At 36.5% G+C, this 23,716-nt stretch overlaps 1 protein-coding gene across 5 annotated transcripts in view; it reads right to left on the bottom strand.

Annotated features, from left to right (window-relative positions):
- Window positions 1-23,716, bottom strand: part of LOC108970135 (TBC1 domain family member 24) — a 157,361-nt gene that overhangs the window by 42,267 nt on the left and 91,378 nt on the right. For 2 of the 5 annotated variants that reach the window (XM_018935291.1, XM_018935296.1), the window contains exon 1: window positions 461-982. The exons of the other annotated variants lie outside the window; for them this stretch is intronic. In XM_018935291.1, coding sequence (XP_018790836.1) covers window positions 461-623 — 163 coding nt within the window. In that variant the 5' untranslated portion in view covers window positions 624-982. Of the gene's footprint in view, window positions 1-460; window positions 983-23,716 lie in introns of those variants that run through there. 5 annotated transcript variants of the gene reach the window in all.

Genomic DNA, 23,716 nt, shown 5'->3' with positions numbered 1-23,716 from the left:
GAAAAATTTATAAAAATTAATTTATTACTTTTCACTAACGAAAAACAGCTGATCAATATTTGTAAGCAAGTTCAAAAATTTTGTGTTGGCAATGCCTAAATTAAAATTATTTGCAAATATGTGAATGATGCAACGAATTAGCAACTATTCAACGAAACGAGACATTAAGACGTTATTTGGGAAAGCAGTTTTATACAAATATGAGACTAAAAATCAGTATGAGGCGGAGAAACTTGTACCTTGTGGTTGCAAAATTACACTTTACAGCTGCCAAAATGTAACACTGTTTAACTAGCACCACTTGAATTATGCTCTTCACTTTATTTTAACTTTTGACTTCAAATAAATAATAAGACTTTCAAAAAATAATAATATTTTCATTCAAATAAAGAAACACACGAGTGCATTGGGAGCTGAGTAAATGTCACCGAATAATCTTGACAGTATCTGTGTTGTTTACCTGGGCTAAACTGCCAACAATGGCATTTCGTTGTCATATCTGTGGTGCTGGCCGCAATGAAGAGCGGCATTTCGAAAAATTTATCACATTCTGGATCCACATAAACGCTGCTGCGCCGACTGAAGTTGTCCATGTCGCGCAGAGCAATGATTTTGCCAACCATTTTGCGGCTGTTTTTGTTTAAAACTACTTAATAAAAAAAACTGTCCGACACTTAGTTGTTAAATTCAGTTTCTGGGTTGTAAACAAAATTATTTTTCACTTATTTTAAAATACACTAAATACAATTTACATAGTTTTTCTCAACGTGAAACTGTAAAATTTTTAACTTGTAAAGCTCATTGTTTTACTAATCACAATTAATACCGCGATAGACAGCAGCTCAAAAGTATCAGCAATGTATGACGGTGGATTTAAGACTTCAATTTGCACATTTTCACCACATTTGAGTCATGCGCTGCGAGTTCTTTCTTTTTCCGTGCTTTTTTTCTAATTTATTTTTATTAATTTTTTTGTAGTTATTTTAACTGTTTTAAATATTTTAAATTTTTTTAATTATTTTAATATTTCTTAATTATTTTAATTTTTTTTTAAATTATTTTAATTTTTTTTTAAATATTTTTATATTTAATAAAACAATTTTTTTTAACAATATAATATTATTTTTTTTATTTTATTATTATTTTTTGTGTTTTTGTTAATTAAAATATTTCCTCAATTAGTGTATCTTGTGTCTTTGATCGCTTTTGTCGTCGAAAAATTCAGTTGCCGATTTCGTTCGCCGTTCACTGTCGCTTAGGTAAAACGAAAATATTTTCACAAATTAGTTGGCTACAATAACAACAAAAAGAAAATACTATAAAATGCACAGCACTAATTCCTAGCGCTCGTTTTGTCAGATCTATGTTTCCACTTGTTTTACGTATCACGTCAATTAACTTGTTGTATTTGTACTGAATTGAACGCGCGCGCGCCACCTTTGCTGGCACTGCGTTTGAGTACTGTTCGTTTACTAGCTCGTTGATCGAATGCCGACCGTCCCGGTATTTAGAACAAGTACGCGACAAAATATGCTATATGTAGAAGAGGAGATACCCGCAAAGATGCCTCCCCACTAGCACTATATATAGAACGCTAAACACTGCTTGGTAATCTCGCGCCCTGCTCGCTCGCTCATGACCTGGCTTACTTGTTGCTGTTCGTATTGTCGTGTGCGTGTGTGTACGAGCGTGCGATCAGCTGCTCCGCTCTGCTATAGGTTTTTTCTTCTCATTATAAATGTATATAACGAAATTTGTAGCAAATGGGGGAGCAGCCCTAGCGTTAAGGTACTCTAAGCTTTGGCCAATACTGTAGTATCAATGGCACGAATGAAGATGCAACATTATCTTTAGTTCACGAAGGGTTGAAGTGATCGCGGTACGCGCGACATTCGTGAATTCAGTATTCGACTTGCTGCTCTTTTGCGCGCGCAGCGCACTCTCTTTCCACGCGCCACAAGCACAAGCAAGGCATTTCGCGAGGGGGTGCACAGTGAAAGCTCAAAGCTTTTCCACTGCTCTTGCGCTGCTATTTTGCCGGTTGGCTAACAAAGGTCGCCCGCAGCGTGTTTGTAAAATGTGTGTGTGTGTGTGTGTGTGTGTGTAAATGTGCCGCCGGTGAGTAGTTGATTCTTCAGCTTCATTTTCTAGTATTTTGTTTACGTACAGCATTGAACGAGTGAAGCGAACTATCGCAGCTTTTGTTTTGACGCCGAATTATATGACATTTGGCATATCTTGTTTTTTATTAACATGCTCTGTTGACTTGTAATCTCTCAGCGGTCTACGAAAATTTGTAATTCAATATGTGATCCCATGCCACAAGCTGTAAAGGGTGCCATCATCGTCTTTGGTATGTGAGCGCTATAAAAATGTTACTTAATTCACTTAATATCTTTATTTTAGTTTTAGTATGTGCAAATAAAACGCTTGATTCTGATTACGTGTGCTAGTGATTCATAAAACTTTTATAGTCACGGCAGGTTGAGTTTTTACACGAGATATGAGAAGAAACAAGCTTGCGATAAGCCAAAACTAGGGAGCGGCAACGTATTGACAGACATAGCTTTAGGATCGTCTTAATCGTCTCGTGATTGGTTAGCAAATAGCGTACTCGTACTTTTATAAAGAAAAAATTAGCACACATCTCATTTAGATATACTTATGTAGGTGCCGGAAGAATCCACGCAACTGGATCGGTTCTAAACACCGTGATTGACGTTCTGTATGAGAGCCTACTTATCGCTTGAAAACACAGCACATGTTCAGCAAAAATGATACAAAAGGGTGGTCCAAATAGATGTATTTTTTATATATATTTTTTTTAGAGTCAAGACTGTGAGGAGTCGATTCGCGGCCGTTCGCGGTAACTCGGACTGCATATGAACGCATTTTACGTCAAGATACAGCTTGTTCTAGAACTGGAGGGGCTCGACATTCCCAGGCGACATCGCTTCGCACTATGGGCTCTTGAAAAGTTTCAAGAAGATGTTTTCGAGCCAAATTTTGTTAAGGTAAGACCCATGGAGGATGGAGTCATGTGTAGAAGTTCACGCAAGTGAGGAAAGTTCTCTGATCGCCATTCACTTGCGAGTGGCCAGAAACGATTCTTTTACATATGACTCAAGCAGCTCACGACTTCCGGTCGTTGAACAAGTATCCTCTGGGTAGCCTAAGAACAACCGTTTGAAGGCGAGCTAAAGTGAGAAGGCGAAACATTCCCTGTATAGGGACCCGCCACGTAAAAAAACCACCCCAATGAAAACGCAACAACAGCCTCGGATGAGAGAAAAAAAGTACAGCTGCTGGCGTATGCCGATGATATTGCTATCATATTGCCGTTAGTTCCGCTTTCTGCATACTGGACAAGGAAGCAACACAAATGGATCTGGCAGTGAACGAGGGCTAGACGAAATATCTCCTGTCATCAAACAAACTGTCGTCGCACTCGCGACTTGGCACTCACGTCACTGTTGAAAGTCATAAGTTTGAAGTCGTAGATAATTTTGTCTATCTTGGAACCAGCGTAAACACCACCAACAATGTCAGCCTAGAAATCCAACACAGGATAACTCTTGCCAACAGGCGCTACTTCGGACTGAGTAGGCAATTGATAAGTCACTCATAATTCCCGTCCTGCTATATGGTGCAGAGTCATGGACGATGACAACATCTGATGAGTCGACGTTGCGAGTTTTCGAGAGAAAAGTTCTGCGAAAGATTTATGGTCCTTTGTGCGTTGGCCGCGGCGAATGTCGCATTCGATGGAACGATGAGCTGTACGAGATATACGACGACATTGACATAGTTCAGCGAATTAAAAGACAGCGGCTACGCTGGCTAGGTCATATTGTCGGGATAGACGAAAACACTCCAGCTCTGGAAGTATTCGACGCAGTACCCGCCGGGGGAAACAGAGGAAGAGGAGGACCTCCACTCCGTTGGAAGGACCAAGTGGAGAAGGACCTGGCTTCACTTGGAATATCTAATTGCCGCCACGTAGCGAAAAAAAGAAACGGCTGGCGCGCTGTTGTTAACTCCGCTATAATCGCGTAAGCGGTGACTACGCCAATCAAGAAGAAGAAGAAGACCCATTTCAGGCTCCACGGGTATGTAACCAAGCAAAATGTATGTATTTAGGAGAAAGAGCAATCTGAAATGATTCAAGAGCTGCCATTTCGTAAAAAAAAAAAAACGGTTTGGTATGGGTTATGAGCCGGTGAAATCATAGGTCCATATTTTTTCAAAAATTATCCTAATGAGAAAGTAATCGTCAATGGTGATCGTTTGTTAACCGACTATTTGATGCCTGAAATTGAAGCCCGTAATCTCGTCGACATTTCAACAAAACAGCGCCACTTCCCTCACATCACACCAATCAATGGAGTTATTGAGAGAACACTTCGGAGAGCAGATAATTTCACATTTTGAGCCGGTCGATTGACAATCAATATCGTTTTACCGTTGGACTTTTTAATTGTGAGGATATGTATAATGTAGTCTGAAGTCTATGCGACTATTCCCGCTTCGATTCAAGCCTTGGAGCAAAATAAAACGCTTGTCTTTCTTCAGTTTTCGAAATGCTCAACGGATGGACCAGCTGAGATGTAGACGCGGCCAGTATTTGATATAGATAGTCTTCAAAAAATAAATTCCAAAGCATATTTTTTCTAATGATAATAAACAATCCGCATTAAATTTGAAGTGTCCGTGTTTCATCTTTAAAAAAAAGTACGGAATCTCGAAATGGATACTACTAATTGTTGTTAAAGATCGAAACTGCCCTTATAAAAAAGCCGGGCTAAAGTTTATCTTCGACATGAGAATAGGCTACGAATGAATTATTGCTCATCGCTAGACACAACTTTTTCCTCATCTTTTTGGCAAAGGCCGAGTACCATTATGGTAAACCTTTTAATCTTATGATGCTATCTAAGAATCAAGCCATTTTTGGACGTCGTCTTGTGAGTGGCCCCGCTTCTGAGCCAGACCATGTGTCATCGAACGGAACAAATAATAATCGGAGAGCGCAATATCTAGGGAATACAGTGGGTGGGTTAGAACTTCCCATCTAAGAATTTTCATAAAAGCTTCAACAGTTTTGGGAACATGAGGCCGAGCGTTGACATGCAGCCGAATCGCTTTTTCGTGATAATATTGAGGTTTTTCTTTCTCCTAGTATTGAGGTCATAAGGAACCCATAAGGAAATGGCTTAGCGCGTGACTCCTAACGCTGAAGCAAGCACTTCTTGCGTTTGTGACGGAACCTCATGAAGCAACGTCTCCAATTCACCGTTTTCGAAGGTTTTTGGCCTTCCTTCACGCGGACGGTCGTTACTATCGAAATCGCCAATTTTGAAGCGACGAAATTACTCACGGCAAGTTTTTTCACTTAGGACAGCAGCTCCGTAAAATTTTTGGAATTCCCGGTGTGCTTTAATCGTCGATGTTGTTTTTTTTTTTTTTTTTTGACTGAAAGAAGAATATGAAAACTACCCGCAAATGTATAAATCGCGCATATTCTGGAACTCGAAAAATATTATATTTAATTTGTTACAAAAAAAAAAATTATAAAAATATTTAATACAACTGTGATCAAATTGAAAGGTGAATTTTGTCCATTTCATTCCCTTCAAAGTAATATAATTATTTCGGAAAATTTCGGCATTTCTCGCCGACTCATCCTATATCCTACGCCCACATATAGCCGAGATTTGTTAATATTGGAAGAATGACAATAAATACACACATGTCAATTGTATGTATGTATATTTGGGAAAACAACTGATTTTATATAACACCACGAACCTCGCACAATATTCGCCAAAACTAAGAAAAAACTGCACAATTCGGCGAAGAGCAAAACAATTGAGCAATTTCAATTGACAGTTGCGTACATAAACAGCGCCAGTGACGTAGAGCGATGAATCTTCACACTTTTTGTTGTTGCATTTTTCTTAAATTAATTTTCTTCAATTTGTGTGTCACACCATGTCAGCGGTGTTGGTACGGTGGCTAAGTCACTTCAATGCATAAGCACACAGCCACAAAAGTATAACACACACATACATATACTTTAATATTATATTGTTCATACATGACTTCAATGTTGTTTAGGCACGCGCGTGCAACGTTGGATGCCAAAAATAAGCCGTCAACCACAACAAACAAATCATAAATTCGATTCTTTTTTAGCCTCGCTTATGTACTTTTCTCAGTGATGAGCCCTAAAAACGATACGATATGCACATACACGATAATGTACGAGCTATCAGCTGATTTTTGCATCGCCTCCAACGAATAGCAGCACATCACGTGAGCAGCTGATTAGTAAGGCGAAGAAAGAGGGGCCATAACGAAACGAAAAAATTTATTATACATATAGTGTGTAGAAACTAGAAAAATATGTGCCAACTATCAAAGTACGAAACTGCTTATTGCTTGCTTATTTTAACGGCGAACGACTACTATTTTCGGCAACATTCCAGAGTTGGCACATACATAGGTATACACATACATACATTTGCACATATTATATGTACATAAGCACTTTGCTCTACGAAACCCAGCTTGGAAAACTTAAGTGAGAAAAACGTTGTGTGAACTTTAAAAACAAAAATTCTGGGTTTTTCATAATTCGATAGATTCTACTTTCTAATGTGATATACTTAATTTGAAGTTGATATCTCGAATCGTTTTTGTGTTACAGTTTGCTAAAATGTAATCAATCACTTTAACTAACTAAATTTTGTTTGTCTTAAGGGTTTAGCGGTAGTCAGAATTTTAAAAAAATAATTTTTTTTTTTTTGAATTTTCGTTAAGTCTCGTAATATCTTAAAAATGTTCTCTGAAAATTTCACGTTGATCCGATAATTAGTGTTTGAGTTATTCGACCAATAGCAAAGCGAGTTCGGGCACTTCAAAGCGCTAGTGTGAAACTTTAAACGCGTTTCTCTCAAAACTATGTTTTTTGAACTGTTGACAACTGTAACTCGAAAACCGCTAAGTAGATTTTAATGAAATTTATACGACTTTTAGAATACATAATAAACTCGGGACTGATCGAAGGTTTTTTATTTTTTCAAAAGTTTAGAAAAAAATTTCCTGAGGCCGCATTTTTTTAATTTTTGAAAAAAAAATGCTTCGCTCAAGCCCAGCATTATCTATTTATAAGACTAAATTTTTTTGTCTGATTGATTTTAGATGAACCTCCAAGGACTTATGGTTGTCACCGCAAGTACCTTTTTTTGGAACTGGGTCAACACAAACAACTATCACTTTCGAAAAAAAAAATTTTTTTTTTTTGGAAATTTTCGTGAATTCAAATCGACACATTATATAATAATGTCGTATTACTACTTTTGTAAAATAACATGAATACTGAAAATTCTCATTTTTTCGTGCCTCTGTCTACTCCTAACCCCTTAAAGCGCGTTTTACCAAAAAACAGTTCTTAAAATTGGTTCGTTGGTTACATGGAGACAAATTGAGCCGACCAGTTTTTTTTATTGATCAAAAATCGATTTTTGCAGACCAAAAAAAAAAAAACAAATAACGAAGGGCTAAGTTCGGGTGTCACCGAACAATTTATACTCTCGCATGATAAAGTGATAATCGAGATTTCAGACGTGGTTGTGAACCGATTTCACCCATATTTGGTACATGTCATGAGGGTGTTAAGAAAATATTATATACCGAATTTCATTGAAATCGGTTGAGTACTTCCTGACATATGGTTTTTGGTCCATAAGTGGGCGACGCCACGCCCATTTTTAATTTTTAAAAAAAAGCCTGAAAGCAGCTTCCTTCTGACATTTCTTCCGTAAAATTTAGTGCTTCTGACGTTTTTTGTTAGTCGGTTAACGCACTTTTAGTGATTTTCAACATAACCTTTGTATGGGAGGTGGGCGTGGTTATTATCCGATTTATTCCATTTTTGAACTGTATATGGAAATGCCTAAAAGAAACGACTCTATACAGTTTGGTTGACATAACTATAGTAGTTTTCGAGATATGTACAAAAAAGTTAGTAGGGGGAGGGGCCACACCCACTTTTCCAAAAAAATTACGTCCAAATATGCCCCTCCCTAATGCGATCCTTTGTGCCAAATTTCATTTTAATATCTTTATTAATGGCTTAGTTATGACACTTTATATGTTTTCGGTTTTCACCATTTTGTGGGCGTGGCAGTGGGCCGATTTTGCCCATCTTCGAACTTAACCTTCTTATGGAGCCAAGAAATACGTGTACCAAGTTTCATCATGATATCTCATTTTTTACTCGAGTTACAGCTTGCACGGACGGACGGACAGACAGACATCCGGATTTCAACTCTACTCGTCACCCTGATCACTTTGGTWTATATAACCCTATATCTAACTCTTTTAGTTTTAGGACTTACAAACAACCGTTATGTGAACAAAACTATAATACTCTGTTTAGCAACTTTGTTGCGAAAGTATAAAAATACCGAAATTTTGAGAAAAAATTAACTTCTTTGAAAAACGTAGTCGTTTTGATATAGTATATAGTTAAAGGGTTACGTGGGTTTTGAACTTATTTTATCAAAGCAATTTATAGTAGGCCTAAAATCATACTGTTTGGTTGCAACTTTACCAAAAGTCATTTTTTTTCCAAACCCTTCGATTAAGCACGACTTATACTCATCTATAATACTAACCCATGAAATTCGATTTTCTGTTTTTGAACGAATCTAATGCTAAGCTGACTACCGTGTGGAAACATTTTTGTGCGGTGCCTCTAGAAACCAGCTGCCAATGGAAATTTTATTCTCCAAATATGGTTTATGAAAAATTCACTAAATATTATTCAAATGTTTGTTCAAAAATTCTAACAAAATAATTCATTTGTTACATAAAAACAATGTTGAAAATAGGCATTTTTTCGTACCCTACCGAATTTTTTCTTGTTGCTCAAACTGAAATTGTCGCACCGTGGAACCTGTTTGCGGTCGGTCGAAGAGATATAAAAAAAATTCACTGAAGGTCAAAAAATTGCTTATAAAATGTGTTTCGAGAATTGGAAAATCGTAGGCGTCAAAATAAAAATTAATAAATAATTTAATATTTTGAGTCTTATTTGCAATTTCCGGGTACTTTTTTGTCAGAATATATGTCCACAAGCGGGATTTTTATCAAACGAATATTGAAAATTTAACAAATTTTCCATTCATGTACATATGAACATATTTTTAGACTATTTGTCGCCGCTTGAACCGCGGAATAAGTCGCAGCTCTCAGTTAGCGAATTTTCCTACAGGGCATGCGATATGCATATTTAAAATACAATAATTGTACTACGTATTTGGCGTTGAATCAATTTGCAAATATATTTTGCATATTTTTGCCGTGCACGTACGTACGTACACCCAAGAAGTATACTTTTTATGCAAATCTACACACACACACGCATATATTTATATAGTAGGATATTATCTTATTATATACCTTCACGTAGTTCATAGTATAATGTTTGCTTTTGTAGATATTTTTATTTGGTTCATAATGTTCATTGTTATTCTTTCGCTTGTCAGTAAGTTTGTTTACGAATAATACCAGCAGTTGTTGTTGTCTGAAGAGTAGGTATTGTAAAGCTTTGACGAATATTTGCACTGCTGTACATTTTGCTCTTATTGGCAATCGAACTTTTCTGATTTTCTGAGCAAAACAAGAAAGAGCGTCAGAAAGAACGATCACTATAAGCTATAGTGGTTCGATCTGAATAATTTGTTCGGAGATTATACCGTTGCTTGGACTTCAATTCATGCTAAATTCCTTGAAGATATTTCATGAAACAAAAGAAATTTCTATACAAAGACTGAATTATGATTACTAGGTTTATAGGGCAGCTATAGTGTAAAGTGGTCCGATTTGAACAATTTGTTTGGAGTTTGTCTCCTTCGTCTTGGACCATAATTCATATCGATTTTCGTGCATATATCTTGTCAAATAAAAAAGTTTTCCATACAAGAATTAAATTTTAGTTCGAGTGACAGCTATATGCTATTGTAAGCCGATATGTGACAATCTTGGTGATAAAAAGACGTGTGTGAAATTTCTGAAAGATATTTCAAAACCTAAGAAACTACTTCGCCTATATACTGACAGAAAGACGGACTTGGCTAAATCATCACGCTGATCAAATCAGTTATTACAATGAAATTTTACCTTCCCCTTTCATATATAACCAATATATAACCATTTTATAACCAAAATCCAAATATGGTTTCAATATATGTGAGCGGTTTCTAATACAGCGTTTTTCCTTCGCCTGTAAAGTTATCAAAAGTGATGTTACGTTATTCTGCATTTTAAGTGACGATATATTCTTTGTAGGGTATCTTACATTTCTTTCTGGGTGCTACAAATTTTGTGACAAACATAATAGATCCCGTTCAGTATAAAAACAAAATGACAAGAAATTGACTTGTTGGAGGAGCACTCAAAACCAATAAGAGCAGTGTCAAGCGTCGAAACGAGCAAAAAATTAGTAGACAATAAAACGATAACCAAATTGAGCAATAAAATTTCACTTTATGAATGCTCGCAACCATTTTATAACAAAATAAAATTAAATCACTCAGATAAATAAAGATAGAAAATACTAAATACTGCATACAAAGAGAAGATATTTATCAAAAATTTTATATTATATAAATAATCTTTTTATGGAATATTATACAAATTTATTATATATATTGTAGTTGGAGTTCGGCAAGAAAACGTTTCCGAGCCCGAAGTAACCAACAGAACATAACAAAACTAGTGAGCTCGTAGATAGAGCAGCTAGCTAGTTTCTACTATTAGAGCCAACACTTTGATTGGAGTGAATGAAACACGTATGGGCTGTGGAGTTTAGATACTCTCGTCATATTTAATACGATCGATATCCTTTATTTGTTAGGATCCCATTTGAAATATATATTTGAAGCAAAAAGAATAACAAACAAAACCAACAGTTAGAGGTTGCGGTATTTTTCAGAATTTAGAAAAATAAATATTCCAGAACTTGGCTGATCACCTTCGATTGAATTTCGAAACATCAAATTGGAATCGTCTCACATAAAAGATCTCAGAATCCAATATGCGGTTATTTATACGACGATGTTGAAACACATACAAAATATTTAAATAAGAACAAGAACAAGCATAATGTGTTGCAAAAACACGAGCGAAAATACCAACAAAATCCACACATAAACACAAAAGCTGAGTTAAGCACGAGGAATCCCATACGAAAATGGTTAGAAAATACAGATAAACGTCATCAAGAAAATTAACGTATACAAGTAATGAAGAATAAAATAAGAAATTTGGCAACACCAACGAGACTGTAAGGTAAATTTGTGAAAAATAAACCGAAAATAATCGATGCAGAATGGAAAATACACAAAACTACGACACGAAATTGTAACAAATTATTTTTGGTTTAAAATTTAAATGTTTTTCAAGTGAAATTCTTTAGCTTTACTTTTGAGAAGAATTGTTGAATAAGCTATAATAAGTATTGAACTCGAATTTCCACTGAGCAAATCTAAAACTTAAAGGCTATTTTAATAATTAGGTCTTAAAAACATAAAGCTGGATGGAATAAACAGTGTGAATGCGTAACTTAAGGTAGGTGTTCTCTCTGCTATGTTATTTACCTTTGACTGGAAAAAGAAAGCTAATATACCAGCGACGTTTCTAAAAGTTATGTATACTCATATAGTACTTAAAGACAATAATTGGAGAATTCGCTCATTTAATTTTAAGATGCTGTTGTGATATTTTACTACTTTTGGCATTGATCCACTTAAATTAGTTAATAAATTAAAATCTTTTTGAAGGAACAAAGTGAAGTTCTCGTTTTAATGAGAGACATAGTATTACCCTTTGATATTTTGAAGTATATAAGAAGCTAATCCTAGCTAGAAGGTCAGGTGAGAAGAATATAAGAGTATTTCAAACCCTCGTTTGGGCAAACTTTGCATTTGACAACCGACACTCACGAAATTTGGCATACATAGATTATTCTCCAAGCAGCGTTACAAATTCTGAAGATGTTCTGCAGATCGAACCACTGTACCACATTCTACATAGCTGATATATGGTACTAACTGAGCAATCAAAATCAAGATGAGATATAAGAACTCCTGTGTTCGGACTTACAGATTGGCAAAACGCTAGTACCCAAAACAAATTTGCAAAGGCGCTTAATTTCAACACCCGCCAAGTGTCTAAGTCTTGACCTCCCAAACGTGGGACAGTCAAAAAGGAAGTGCTGAGTTGTTTCGACTGCATCTTCTTCCAAACTAATTCTGCAGACGGCGTCTGGTAAGATTTAATGTTACAAGCATGTACGCCAATAGGGCAATGGCCTGTTAAATGCTCCACAACTAGGGAGAGGCTAGCCTTACTGAGAGCATAGAGTTCGCTAGATCTCCTGTGATCTATCTTGAGGATGCGGGAGCACCGACCAGTTCCCATTCTATCGATAATGAGTCTTTTTTGCTAGCTCATCGCACTTTATTAATTTTGCAATTACCTGCGATTCCGCTACGGCCCGGCACCCACACCCAGTCTTATCACAAAGACACCCGCTGCTAATAGCGACGTTAGACATTATTCGATCAGAACGCATTGTAAATGAGTTCAAAGCTAGTATCGCCGCTCTGGTATCTGAGTGAATGGTTACTTCTCTAAAGGAAGACACACTTCGAAGCAGCAAATCTGCGGCTAACTTGATGACCGCAACCTCAGCCTAGAAGACACTGCAATAGTCAGGAAGTCTGAAACTGGAGTTGATAGAGAGCTCTCGGCAGTAAACCTCTCCACCAACCTTCCCACAAGCTTTGACTCATCCGTAAAGAAGCTTACGGCCCCTCTCCATGCAACTGCTTCTTCACACCCATATGTCGCTTCCTCGTCGGTATATGGGCACAGAAGGAGCCGCCAGAGTTCGATTTGGCGACTCCATGATGATCCGGTATGCAGTCAAAGTGTGTGAGGATATCCGAGTGTTCAGAAACGCGTTCTTTTAAGAACCCAGATTCTCTGAGTCTAATATCCACCTTCGCAGCCATACACTTTCCGGCCATGGGCCATGTCCATGGGCCATGTCCATGAGCATTATGTTCAAAATTGCGTTAAGTGTCATAGTTGGACTGGACCTTAGTGCACCACATTTGCTGATGAGCACGACCCGTTGAAAGCTCTCGAGTTTATTTGCAAGTGTGGTCTTCTCTAAAGCCCTCTACCACATAAAAACAACATCGGTGAGAGGCCCCACCTCTTGCCAATGGCTCCTCTACAGCAGTACAAAAAAAACCATTTTGGCATTGCGCTCATAATTGCCCGTCAAATTTGACTAACGTGATCTTTTTTAAATACAACACTAATTATTGCGAATATAAACAGTTGCGGGAAATAATGTAGCATGAGGAAATTTTTTCAAGATGAGTAAAGTTGACGCCTTCGAGACAATTGCAAAAATGACAAGATCAAAAACAAACTTGCCACATCTACGATATACACATGCAAACATAAACAACAACAACAAGAAACCGTTAGATAAATGCATTAGTGCTCTTGTCTCTATTTGCTCTTAATTCTTCCTAGGAAATTAGGCAAAGCAGCATCGTAAACCTAAAGGGTTCGCTCGTCATGCCACAAAAAACTGACGCGCACACATACATACATACATAGTTATTTGGTTGCAACTTATTATTGCAATTATTGTTGCTTTGTTTTGCGTTTGCATTAATTACGCTGATAAACTATATTTAGCCAGAAGATACTCGTTAAAAATTGGCAAAGCGAATGTTTTCGTCAAATTCTACACAAACAATTCTGGCAGAAAAGTATTTTAAGTAACATTGATGGTGAGATTTCGGTGAATTGTTGATTTCAGTCACCCGTTGCCAGTTGACTGTTGCTATTTGCAATATATTAATGCATATTTTTGTTGCTGTTGGTTTTAAGTGCGACAAATAATTTTGTGCAACAGTCGCAGGTTCAAGCCACGTCATTAACATTTTGCAAGAATTTATTGTGACGCGATGCTAATTGGCTAGAGATCAGGAAGTACAGATGGCCAGCAGGCTAATGAAATCAATGAGAGAACTGTCGAAACTGTCGAAACTATCAACCAGGTTCACAGCTTTAAATTAATAGATTTTTCAGAAAACAAAAAAAAAAATGATCGATCCATATCATAGGTTCTCAAGGTAGTACATTCAATGTTAATTCTAAAAAGTATTTAATAAAGAGTTAGGCTAGGTTATGTTAAGAGGCTTCTTTGCGAGTACTCAAGTTTCTTAGCAAATATAGGCATCCCCACCAGACTAATACAACATAGAAAATTATTGGCTTGATTTCGTAGAGCCAAAGCACCACTTTGCAGAGGGTCTCCACCTTTTCTCCATAGTTCCTGTACAACAATATAAAGCAATCTATGCTCTCCTTGCTTTGTCCTCAAAATTTGGCATTCATGAAAGCTTTCCATCAAGCACAAGCTCTAGGTATTTCATCTTATCAACATGAATGAGGGGAGAAAAACGTCTTATACAAAACCCCAATTTTACTTGGGTTGGCCGCTAAGCCGCTTCGATTCGTTCAGTTGGATACCACTGTGAGGTATCCTTCAGTCAAATCACAGATGGTATTTAGAAATATTCCTTCTACCATAAAAGCAATATCGTCAGCTTAGACTATCACCCGGCAGCTTAGTTTTACGAGCTCTTTTAGTAGATCATTTACCACCGGGATCTAAAGCTTTGTAGGATGGAGCCATGTGTAGAAGTGCAGGCAAGTGAGGAAAGTTCTCTGAGCGCCATTCACTTGGGAATGACCAGAAACGTTTCTTTTACATATGGCTCAAGGAACTTACGACTTCCGGTCCCAGAATAAACATGGTACCTTGGGTATCCAAAAGTCATCCGTTCGAAGGCGGGATAGAGTTAGAAGGCGAATCACCTCTAACCAGGGTTGTGCGCTGGATTTGTGACTCGGAATGTAAAAAAGGACAGCGGCTACGTTGGCTAGATCATGTCGCCCAATGGACACACTCCAGCTTCGCTGCAGTACTCGCCGGGCAAAGTAGAAGAAAACCTCCAAAAAAAAAAAAGGACTGGTGGAGAAGAACCTGGCTACACTTGGAATCTCAAATTGGCTTCAAACTGCGAAAAGGAAGAACGGCGCGCTATTGTAAACTCGACTATAACCGCATAAGCGGTGTCTACGTCAATGAAGAAGAAGCATTGAGAAAAGTACCTCACCATGCGGAGTGTCCCTGTCCTGAGGTAACTGAGGTTTGATTCCACGCCAAAATTTGGGAGTACTTCAACTACCGCCTAGCTGAGGCACGGTAGGCCGTTAACAGTTTCTCCTCGGTATTCCACTCCTAATAGAAAAAGTCCATAAACCTCTCCCAACTTTTTAAAGACAAACGAGGATAGGCAAATGGATCTTGCTACTTTTAGCAATGAACTGAGAGCTCTTTCCAGCCTTCGGAGAGCGCCACTCTAACCAGTACCCACATCTTAGGTACATATCCTCATCAAGACAATTCGCGTAGATGTGGGCCAGCCAGCTGCATTCCATCTGGATCGCCCGCTGTAGTTTGGATAGTACGATGTCACCAGCAGCTTCTTGCGAAGAGAAAACGATGTGTGTAATATCTCTGATCAATCATACAGACCGACAGATTTGGCTGAAATTCGTCATGCTGTTCTCTTTTATATAACATTTGCAGAACATTCCTCTTGGGTGATACAAACAACTTGTCAAACTTCACACTTTTGAGGGTATAATAAAATTAAAAATTTTATGGCCAAAGGTCAGCAATATTGTTGCTTACCAGCACATTCTTCTGATGTCAAGAATGCTGCATAGGGTACTTTGTGAATACTGCTTCCCGGTAATCACCATAAAATATTCCTAAATAATAGGTAATTAGAGTGAACTTGGCACTTCAAAAACTCAAATTAACCTTGGAAAAGTTGGTTGAGTCGCATGAAAGTGAGCGATCGCTGATTCTACTATGCAATTAAACGGTAATAATACTATGTAGTACCTAACCGCAGAGGCAATATTAAATTTCTTTATTTACATAAAACAGACAAATAGAGATAACTCGGGCTTCAAGTAGTTCGCGGCTGCACTTTATACCCCATTAAATAGCGCTCGACAGAGACTTTCGTCAAATAGTCCAGCATATCGCTACAAATAGCACATACACACACATAAACGCATTTGAAAAAGAAAGAACAAATTAAATAATTAGAATGTAGCAGCAAAAATATCGCCAGCCAATTACTTAAATAAACCGCATGGAAACTCAAAATAATGAGCTCGCTGCTTAAAATCTTAGTTGACAGCAAGTTAAAGCAGAGTCTTCAATTTTTTGATATTTGTTGCAAATGAGTGTCGCACAAATATGACAAATTTTCTAAAAAAAAAAAAAAAAAAAAATATTCATAAGAGTTATGATTAATCAGCGTCAACGTGAATATCGGCGCAACCTTTAAATATTAGGTTGTTTTTGTTGTTTGTAAAATAATATTGTAGCTAAATTAACAAACAATTAACACCAAGAAAATGGAAAGAAAATAATGAAAACATAATAATTTTGTAGCAATTCAAAGTAAAATAACATCTATTGCAGGGTACAGGGTGTACAGGGTGGCACAAATGCATTGTGTTTAGAGCACACTCAGCTAAAATTTGGCGGACACACCTTGATAGCAACTGAAACGAAGTCAAAAACATCACATTGTTTGTTTCGAGTGAGAACGGTAGATTTTGGTAATTCAAGTGGAGGTACTTTGCTGCCATGTTTTGGTTCAGTATTTTTTGACATTTCATCATGGAAAGACTTACGTCTGAGCAACGTTTACAACTCGTTCAATTTTATCACGAAAATTCACGTTCTGTAAGGAATGTATTTTAAGCGCTTCGCTCAACTTACGGTCAACATAATCGACCTACTGAAAGTACTCATCTATCTCGAGGCCCAACATTCATTATTGTATAATACTCGAACGAAAGACGATGTCCAACACGCAGTGAACAGAATACAGCAGCTGTAGCTGAGAGTGTGCGCGAAGATCGTGGAGAGTCGATTGGGGGTCGTTCGCAGCAACTCGGATTGAAGTATGGAACGATTTGGCACATTTTATGCCCAGATCTTAAATTGAAAGCATATAAAATACAGTTTGTACAAGAACTGAAGCCGCTCGACCTCCAAAGCGACATTGCTTCACTCTATGAGCTCTTGAATATTTCGAAAAAAAAAAGGTCCGACGTTTTCGAGCTAAATTTTGTTCAGCGTTGAGTCTCATTTCTGGCTCAATGGATATGACGAAGGGGAAACTGAAGAAATTCAAGAGATGCCATTTCGTCGAGAAAAAACTATGGTTTTCTGTGGTTGTGATGAAAACGTAACCGTCAATGGCGACTTTTATCGCGCCATGAAAACCCACTATTTGATTTTTGAAATTGAAGCTCGTGATCTCGGTGACATTTGGTTTCAACAAGATGACGCCACTTCTCACACATCACATCAATCAATGAATTTATTGAGAGAATACTTCGGTGAGCAGATTATTTGACGTTTTGAGCCGATCGATTCTTGTGAAGGTATGTAAACTACGAAACCTATGGAGACAATCCCGTTTCAGATCTTGGACCAAAAAATCACGCGTGTGATTCGCCAGTTGCCAGTCGAAATGCTCGAACTAGTCATCGAAAATTGGTCTCAAATTGCCAGAGAATGTTCTTTCAAATGATAATAAACATTTTCGATTCAATTTGAAGTTTCTGTTTTTTCTTTTTAAGTAGGGAACCTCGAAATGGATTACCCTTTAATAACACTATTGCTTTAAAAAATAAAGATACTATACATCAAATTACATCCGTAACTGCTCTTGGCAATAATCTCTTAAACTATCCGAAATTTTACCCAAAGATTTTCGAAGATGGTTTTATAGTCTTTTCGCAAAACAGTTAATTGATCAATTAATCGGTAATTGATCGTTTAAAGCGCTAGTTTGGAACGGTTTACGATCGATGCCATACAAAAGAAAAATCCTATTTTATTACAATAATTCTTAATCGAATAGAGATCGAGTTGAAACTAGAATGTAATACATACTGTAAATTTGGCTGTTCTTACCTCTGCCAGTTGTTGCCCAGGCGGTAAATTTGGTTGAGTGAATTTTAATTATGAAAAAATGAGAAAAACACAAGCAAGTATAACAGCTAAACGTTAATGGAGTAGCCGGCTGTGTGAAAAGGCTATTACTTGATACTTGTATTTCCTCCTAGACCGACCCTGAAAGGAGTATTTTGAAAAATTTCTTCATCACTTGGTACTTTATAATTATCTAGGAAATTTTGAACTATCGACACAAACATCATCATTGTTCCGAGGGCATGCATGCGAATAACTTTTGAAACGAAGCGAGATTTTGCATTAAGTAAAAATTTAAATTTTATTATTATTTTGTTGATTTTTATTAAACCTTCCACATAATATTTCGCACCATTATTTGTCTCAAGACCACAATTAAATCAAATTAATATAAAAAGAATTTTAAATAATATCTTTTCAACACCCTGACAAAAAAAAAAAGAAGAAGCAAAAACTGATCTGAAATCGTCAAAAATAGAATTAAGTAAAAAGTAATAAAAATAAAAATTAAATTTGCACCAACGCATGATAAAGGCGGCACATGACGAACATTAAGTGTCAAAATGGCAAAACACGCGGCTCTCTTTCACATTCAAACTTCCATCGTTCATTTGTGCGCTTTTTAGCTGGCAGTTCGTCAATTCCCGGCGACTGCTGATTGGCTCTTTATTGGGGCAAACAATTATGATGGGCATGAAAATTTCAAATAAAACCAATGACACAACATAAAGCAAGTGCAAATTATTTGTACTAACAATAGCCGTACGATGAGCGGCCGATTTATTTTTAACTTGTTGCGCAGGTTTCGAAAACGCAACTTTGTATTTTGGTTCGATAAGGAGCTTGAACGACATATAACAATGAACAGTAATATTATACTTTGTGCTTAATATTAAAGCAATTATAATGAAATGAAATGAAATATTAAAATGAAATTATAGATAATATATACTAGTCAAAAGTCTTGTTTTAAATATTGATAAAAATATACTTTCTGTTGCAATAATAGATGACCTTGTGAACTTTCTTTTTTGTTGGTCGGTACAAATAAATGATAACGACCCATTGAGTTGACAATTGCTGGAAATCTTCATTTTTACAGTTAATCTGATATAGCAGATATAGCGGAGCAGAATTCTATATATCCGAAATCAGTTCACTCGCTTTTAAGTTATACACGATGTAACTAACCCGATAATCATTACATTTACATAGATTTCCCTTCACAGCAACATTACATTTTTTTATGCAAGAACACTAACGACAAGTTTTCTTGTACCCCATTATACCGGGTAATCCAAGTAGAGATACTTTTTTCAATAGCCTTTTTTGGCAGATCACGCGTGATTCCTGTCAAGCTATTATGTTATTTTTGTTCAGTACTGTTTGGCATTTCATCATACAGTTTTCTCATTCGCCGTAAAGATCAACACGTGATCGCTTTAAACATTAGAATTATGTAGTGAGCTTCTAGATAATTCTAGCTAAAACTGCAATGAATATTAGCATTTCATTGGACTCGTAACACTACTGGAGCTAAGCAAAATCTTCAAAGAACAGCTTCTAACAACTTACTGCTTTTTGTGTTAAATCAGTCATGAGTTAGTTCAGTGAGAGCCAATAGAAAATATCTAAACAAAAAAAAAAAAAAAAAAAAAAAAAATTCCACCACAATAGAGAAGATAGATTTACCGTGCGATTCTGTACTGTGATACAGTATCAAGTCTCTAAATTTGACAGAGACAATTTTTGAGACTTGAGACGATTTTGCTATTCTGTAAGTGATAGCCACAAACTCTATTACATTTCATTATTCAGAGATGTTTTTGTACTTGAATGAAAATAAATATATCGATAACAAATATTGAATTTTCTATAACATAGTCAAAAAATATAATTAAAAATAAAAATATATGTTGACCTTGTTTCATAATATTAACGAAATTTATGTAAAATTTATTTATTTTTAACCTTTTCGTGTTTGAGTTGCTTACAAAATATAAAAAAACGACATTGATTAATATCTATGTTGATCTCTATTCAGTATATTCAAAATGGCAGACAAGAGTTCTTTTAGGTTTTGTGACTTGCTAACTACCAGGTCTCAAATTTGAGGCAATATTTTGAGACTAAAGCTAGAGACTGTTTAGTGAATAGTAACTAGTCACAAATTGAGATTTTACCACAAAATGTCTCAAATAGAGACTAGAGACTGGTTACAGAATCCCGCTATTAGATTAAATTATGAAAATTAAGCAGTTGTCATTGTGAAAATAAATATGTAAATACAAACGAGAGAGTGGGAGAGTAAGTGCGAAAATAAAAGCAAACGAACGTTGAGTGAATTGAAGCATACGTCGCGTTGTCGATCACTCAGTCATTTATGCTAATGAATTAAAAAAGAAAAAAAACAACAACAACAAACACAGTATCTTAAATGGTGGGGGTACAACAAATCAGTGCGGTCGTGAATGGAGCGAGCAGGCACGAGACTTTTAACAGCAACAATTCAACCGATCACTAAATGTCAATAGCAGCGACGTTAGCGTCGGCAATCGTAGCAAACAGCGCACACTTTATCGCGCTTGTTATGGCAAACGGAGCTTTACAAATTATTTTCAAATCATATTTGTTTGTTTACTTTACGCTGGATATAATATATTAATCGTCGTGCCGCCAAAAATGAAGCGATGAGAGCAAGTTTCGCTTGCACGAGCGTTAGGCGAGCAACCAGACGAACTAGTGTGAGCGCTTTTATCACGTACGCACAATTTTAAAGCGCGCTATCAGCAGGCACAGCACGTTGGTGGGCAAATTTAATATTATATTATATAAAGCATATAGATCCATATGTGTGTACATATGTACATGATTAGAAAATATGCGCATGACGAACACGAAGTGCAACCAGTCTAATCGGTTTTAACTTCACTAAACGAACATAACTGAGCACACACGATGTTGCAGTGATCACCACTGATCACAATTAGATTTACAAGTATTAACACGATCGTCTGCCCGACTCTTAAAAGAAAAGCATGTCAATATGTGAACGCAACAACACTGCTGTGTAAAATTTAATTTTCTTTGCCAGTGTACTGCACTGTAACAGGGCGAAATCGATACTAATTCTTGCACTGTGAACGAGTGCACATTTAAAGTGATCTCATATTGGCCAAGTGAAATTACAATGTGATGCTTGCAATTGTAGAGAAAAAGAAAATGCCGAAGGGAAACTAGTCACAAGAGTGTTTTTTTTTTTTTCTTTGTGAAGAAAAGCCGTTAAAAATGCAGGGAAAACTCGTGCCACCGACAAGCTGATGATGAGCAGGCTTGCGAACGTGCTGCCGATGTTGTTCGCCAGGTGCTAATAAACAATGAGAAATGGGAATTGTGGCAATGACTGAATGAGATGAGCGCTTGTCTAGCAATAATCTGCGTTACCGCTAGCCGTTTAGCCTACACGCGATACAACCTTTATTTTAACTAATTTAGACCTTATGGGGTGGATTTCTACCACAATTTGACAAGAATTTAGTAATTTATAAAGCTTTCAGAAATATAGTTTAGAAGCGTTTACTATTCCAGCTCAATCATTTCGGGTTAGTATGCGCCGAAGATCGACTTTTTGAACGAACGATCGATATTGTAGAGAAACTTCGAAAGTCTAGGAATTTACTCTGGACAAGCAACGAACCGAGTAATTGTTATTGAGATATAAACTATTCTATCTTTTAAGTTGGATTAAACTGGATACAGCGTGCTACACTTTACTAAAATCGGTTCGATAGTTTAGGAGTTTACCCTGGACAAACCAAGATTTAGATAATTTTTATTGAGATATAAATTACTTTATCGCTTAAGTTCGATCAAACTGGATATAGCTGTATACGAAAACAGGTAATACCCAAAAGATTAAATACTACACTTCAGAGTTGCTAATAAACCGAAATTTTTACCTGGAAATATACCTGAAAATATAATGAAAAAATGTCAAGTCGATCAGTTTAGCCATTTCGGTGCATCAATAAATTTTTTGCTGGTTCTAGGCGCTTTGTCAATATGCGACGATCGTTTTGATCCGTTTCTAGAAGTTTTGCACATCACAAGTTACATGCAGTCTCTCACTGTCCAAGTGAAATTATTCTTAGCTTGCTAGAAAAATCAAGCCCAACCTAGCCTGCCTAGTAAGAATACTTAAAACTACTTGGAGAAAGTATACTTAGGCTAAAACTAAACTTCAAAATTTGGATTAAAATTTTTAGAAATAGTCTGTTGATTTAAAAAATCTTAGTGCATTCTTGGAGTAAGCTCAAGCTCAGTAAGCTTTCTGTGTTAGTTATAACAGCTTAAGCACATACTTTTTTATAATCGGTATAATTTATTTGGCTCCGCATGAATGCAATAACAACTTAAGAGTTAACCAGTATAATCTCCACTTTAGCAGTTTGTTTTTTACTCGCTTTCAACACCTCGTATTTTGTACGTACTGATCGTCTGCTCAACAAATAACTTGTTTCTTCTCACTTTCGGCATCGTCCCCAACTTTCGTAACTTAGCACACAAAATGAATAAAAATAAAAGCAAATACAAAGAACGAAATGCAAATTAATTCCCCATTTTTTATAAATGCTCTCATAAAGCGAAGTAATGCGCGATCGCATGTGATGATACTTGAGAATTAAGTGAGCGTATGCAAATTGCAATTGAAATATATTTAATTATTTCGAAATTCCACCACTCAACATGCAGTTTTCACAGCAGAAATCCAGTATTATGAAACTCATTTTAATATTTTTGCACTAATTGTGTGGGAGTAATTGGCGCCTGGGAGAATTAATTTCACATATTGTCTTGCACGAGGTTCTGAGGATACATCGCATATATGTAAAGAGAAAAAAATGTTGAATGAAAGTTATATTACTGTTTCAAGGTCAACAAACACACCCTCTTTAAGGCTCTTAACACTTATTTGCTTTGCCTTAAGTACATATACATACATATGTACTACTTGGATATATTTTGGTTGCTCCAAGAATGTTTAAACTCTCGTATTTGTGTAGAGTTTTATTCCGCTATCATCATTGGTTCCTAATGTATATATTATACAGAGAAGGCATCAGATGGAATTCAAAATAGTGTTATATTGGAAGAAGGCGTGGTTGTGAACCGATTTCACCCATATTTCGTACATGTCATCAGGGTGTTAAGAAACTATTATGTACCGAATTTCATTGAAATCGGTGGAGTAGTTCTTGAGATATGGTTTTTGGTCCATAAGTGGGCGGCGCCACGCCCATTTTCAATTTTTAAAGAACGACTGGGTGCAGCTTCTTTCTGATAATTCTTTCCTAAAATTTAGTGTTTCTGACGTTTTTTTGTTAGTCGGTTAACGCACTTTTATTGATTTTCAACATAACCTTTGTATGGGAAGTGGGTGTGGTTATTATCCGATTTCTTCCATTTTTGAACTGTATATCGAAATGCCTAAAAGAAACGACTCTATACAGTTTGGTTGACATA

The sequence above is a fragment of the Bactrocera latifrons genome, unplaced genomic scaffold, assembly GCF_001853355.1.
Source record: "Bactrocera latifrons isolate USDA-ARS-PBARC rearing strain unplaced genomic scaffold, ASM185335v1 scaffold_284, whole genome shotgun sequence".
NCBI lineage: Eukaryota > Metazoa > Arthropoda > Insecta > Diptera > Tephritidae > Bactrocera > Bactrocera latifrons.
Note: the sequence above shows the minus strand (reverse complement) of the source record. Positions and strands in the feature narration are given on the sequence as shown.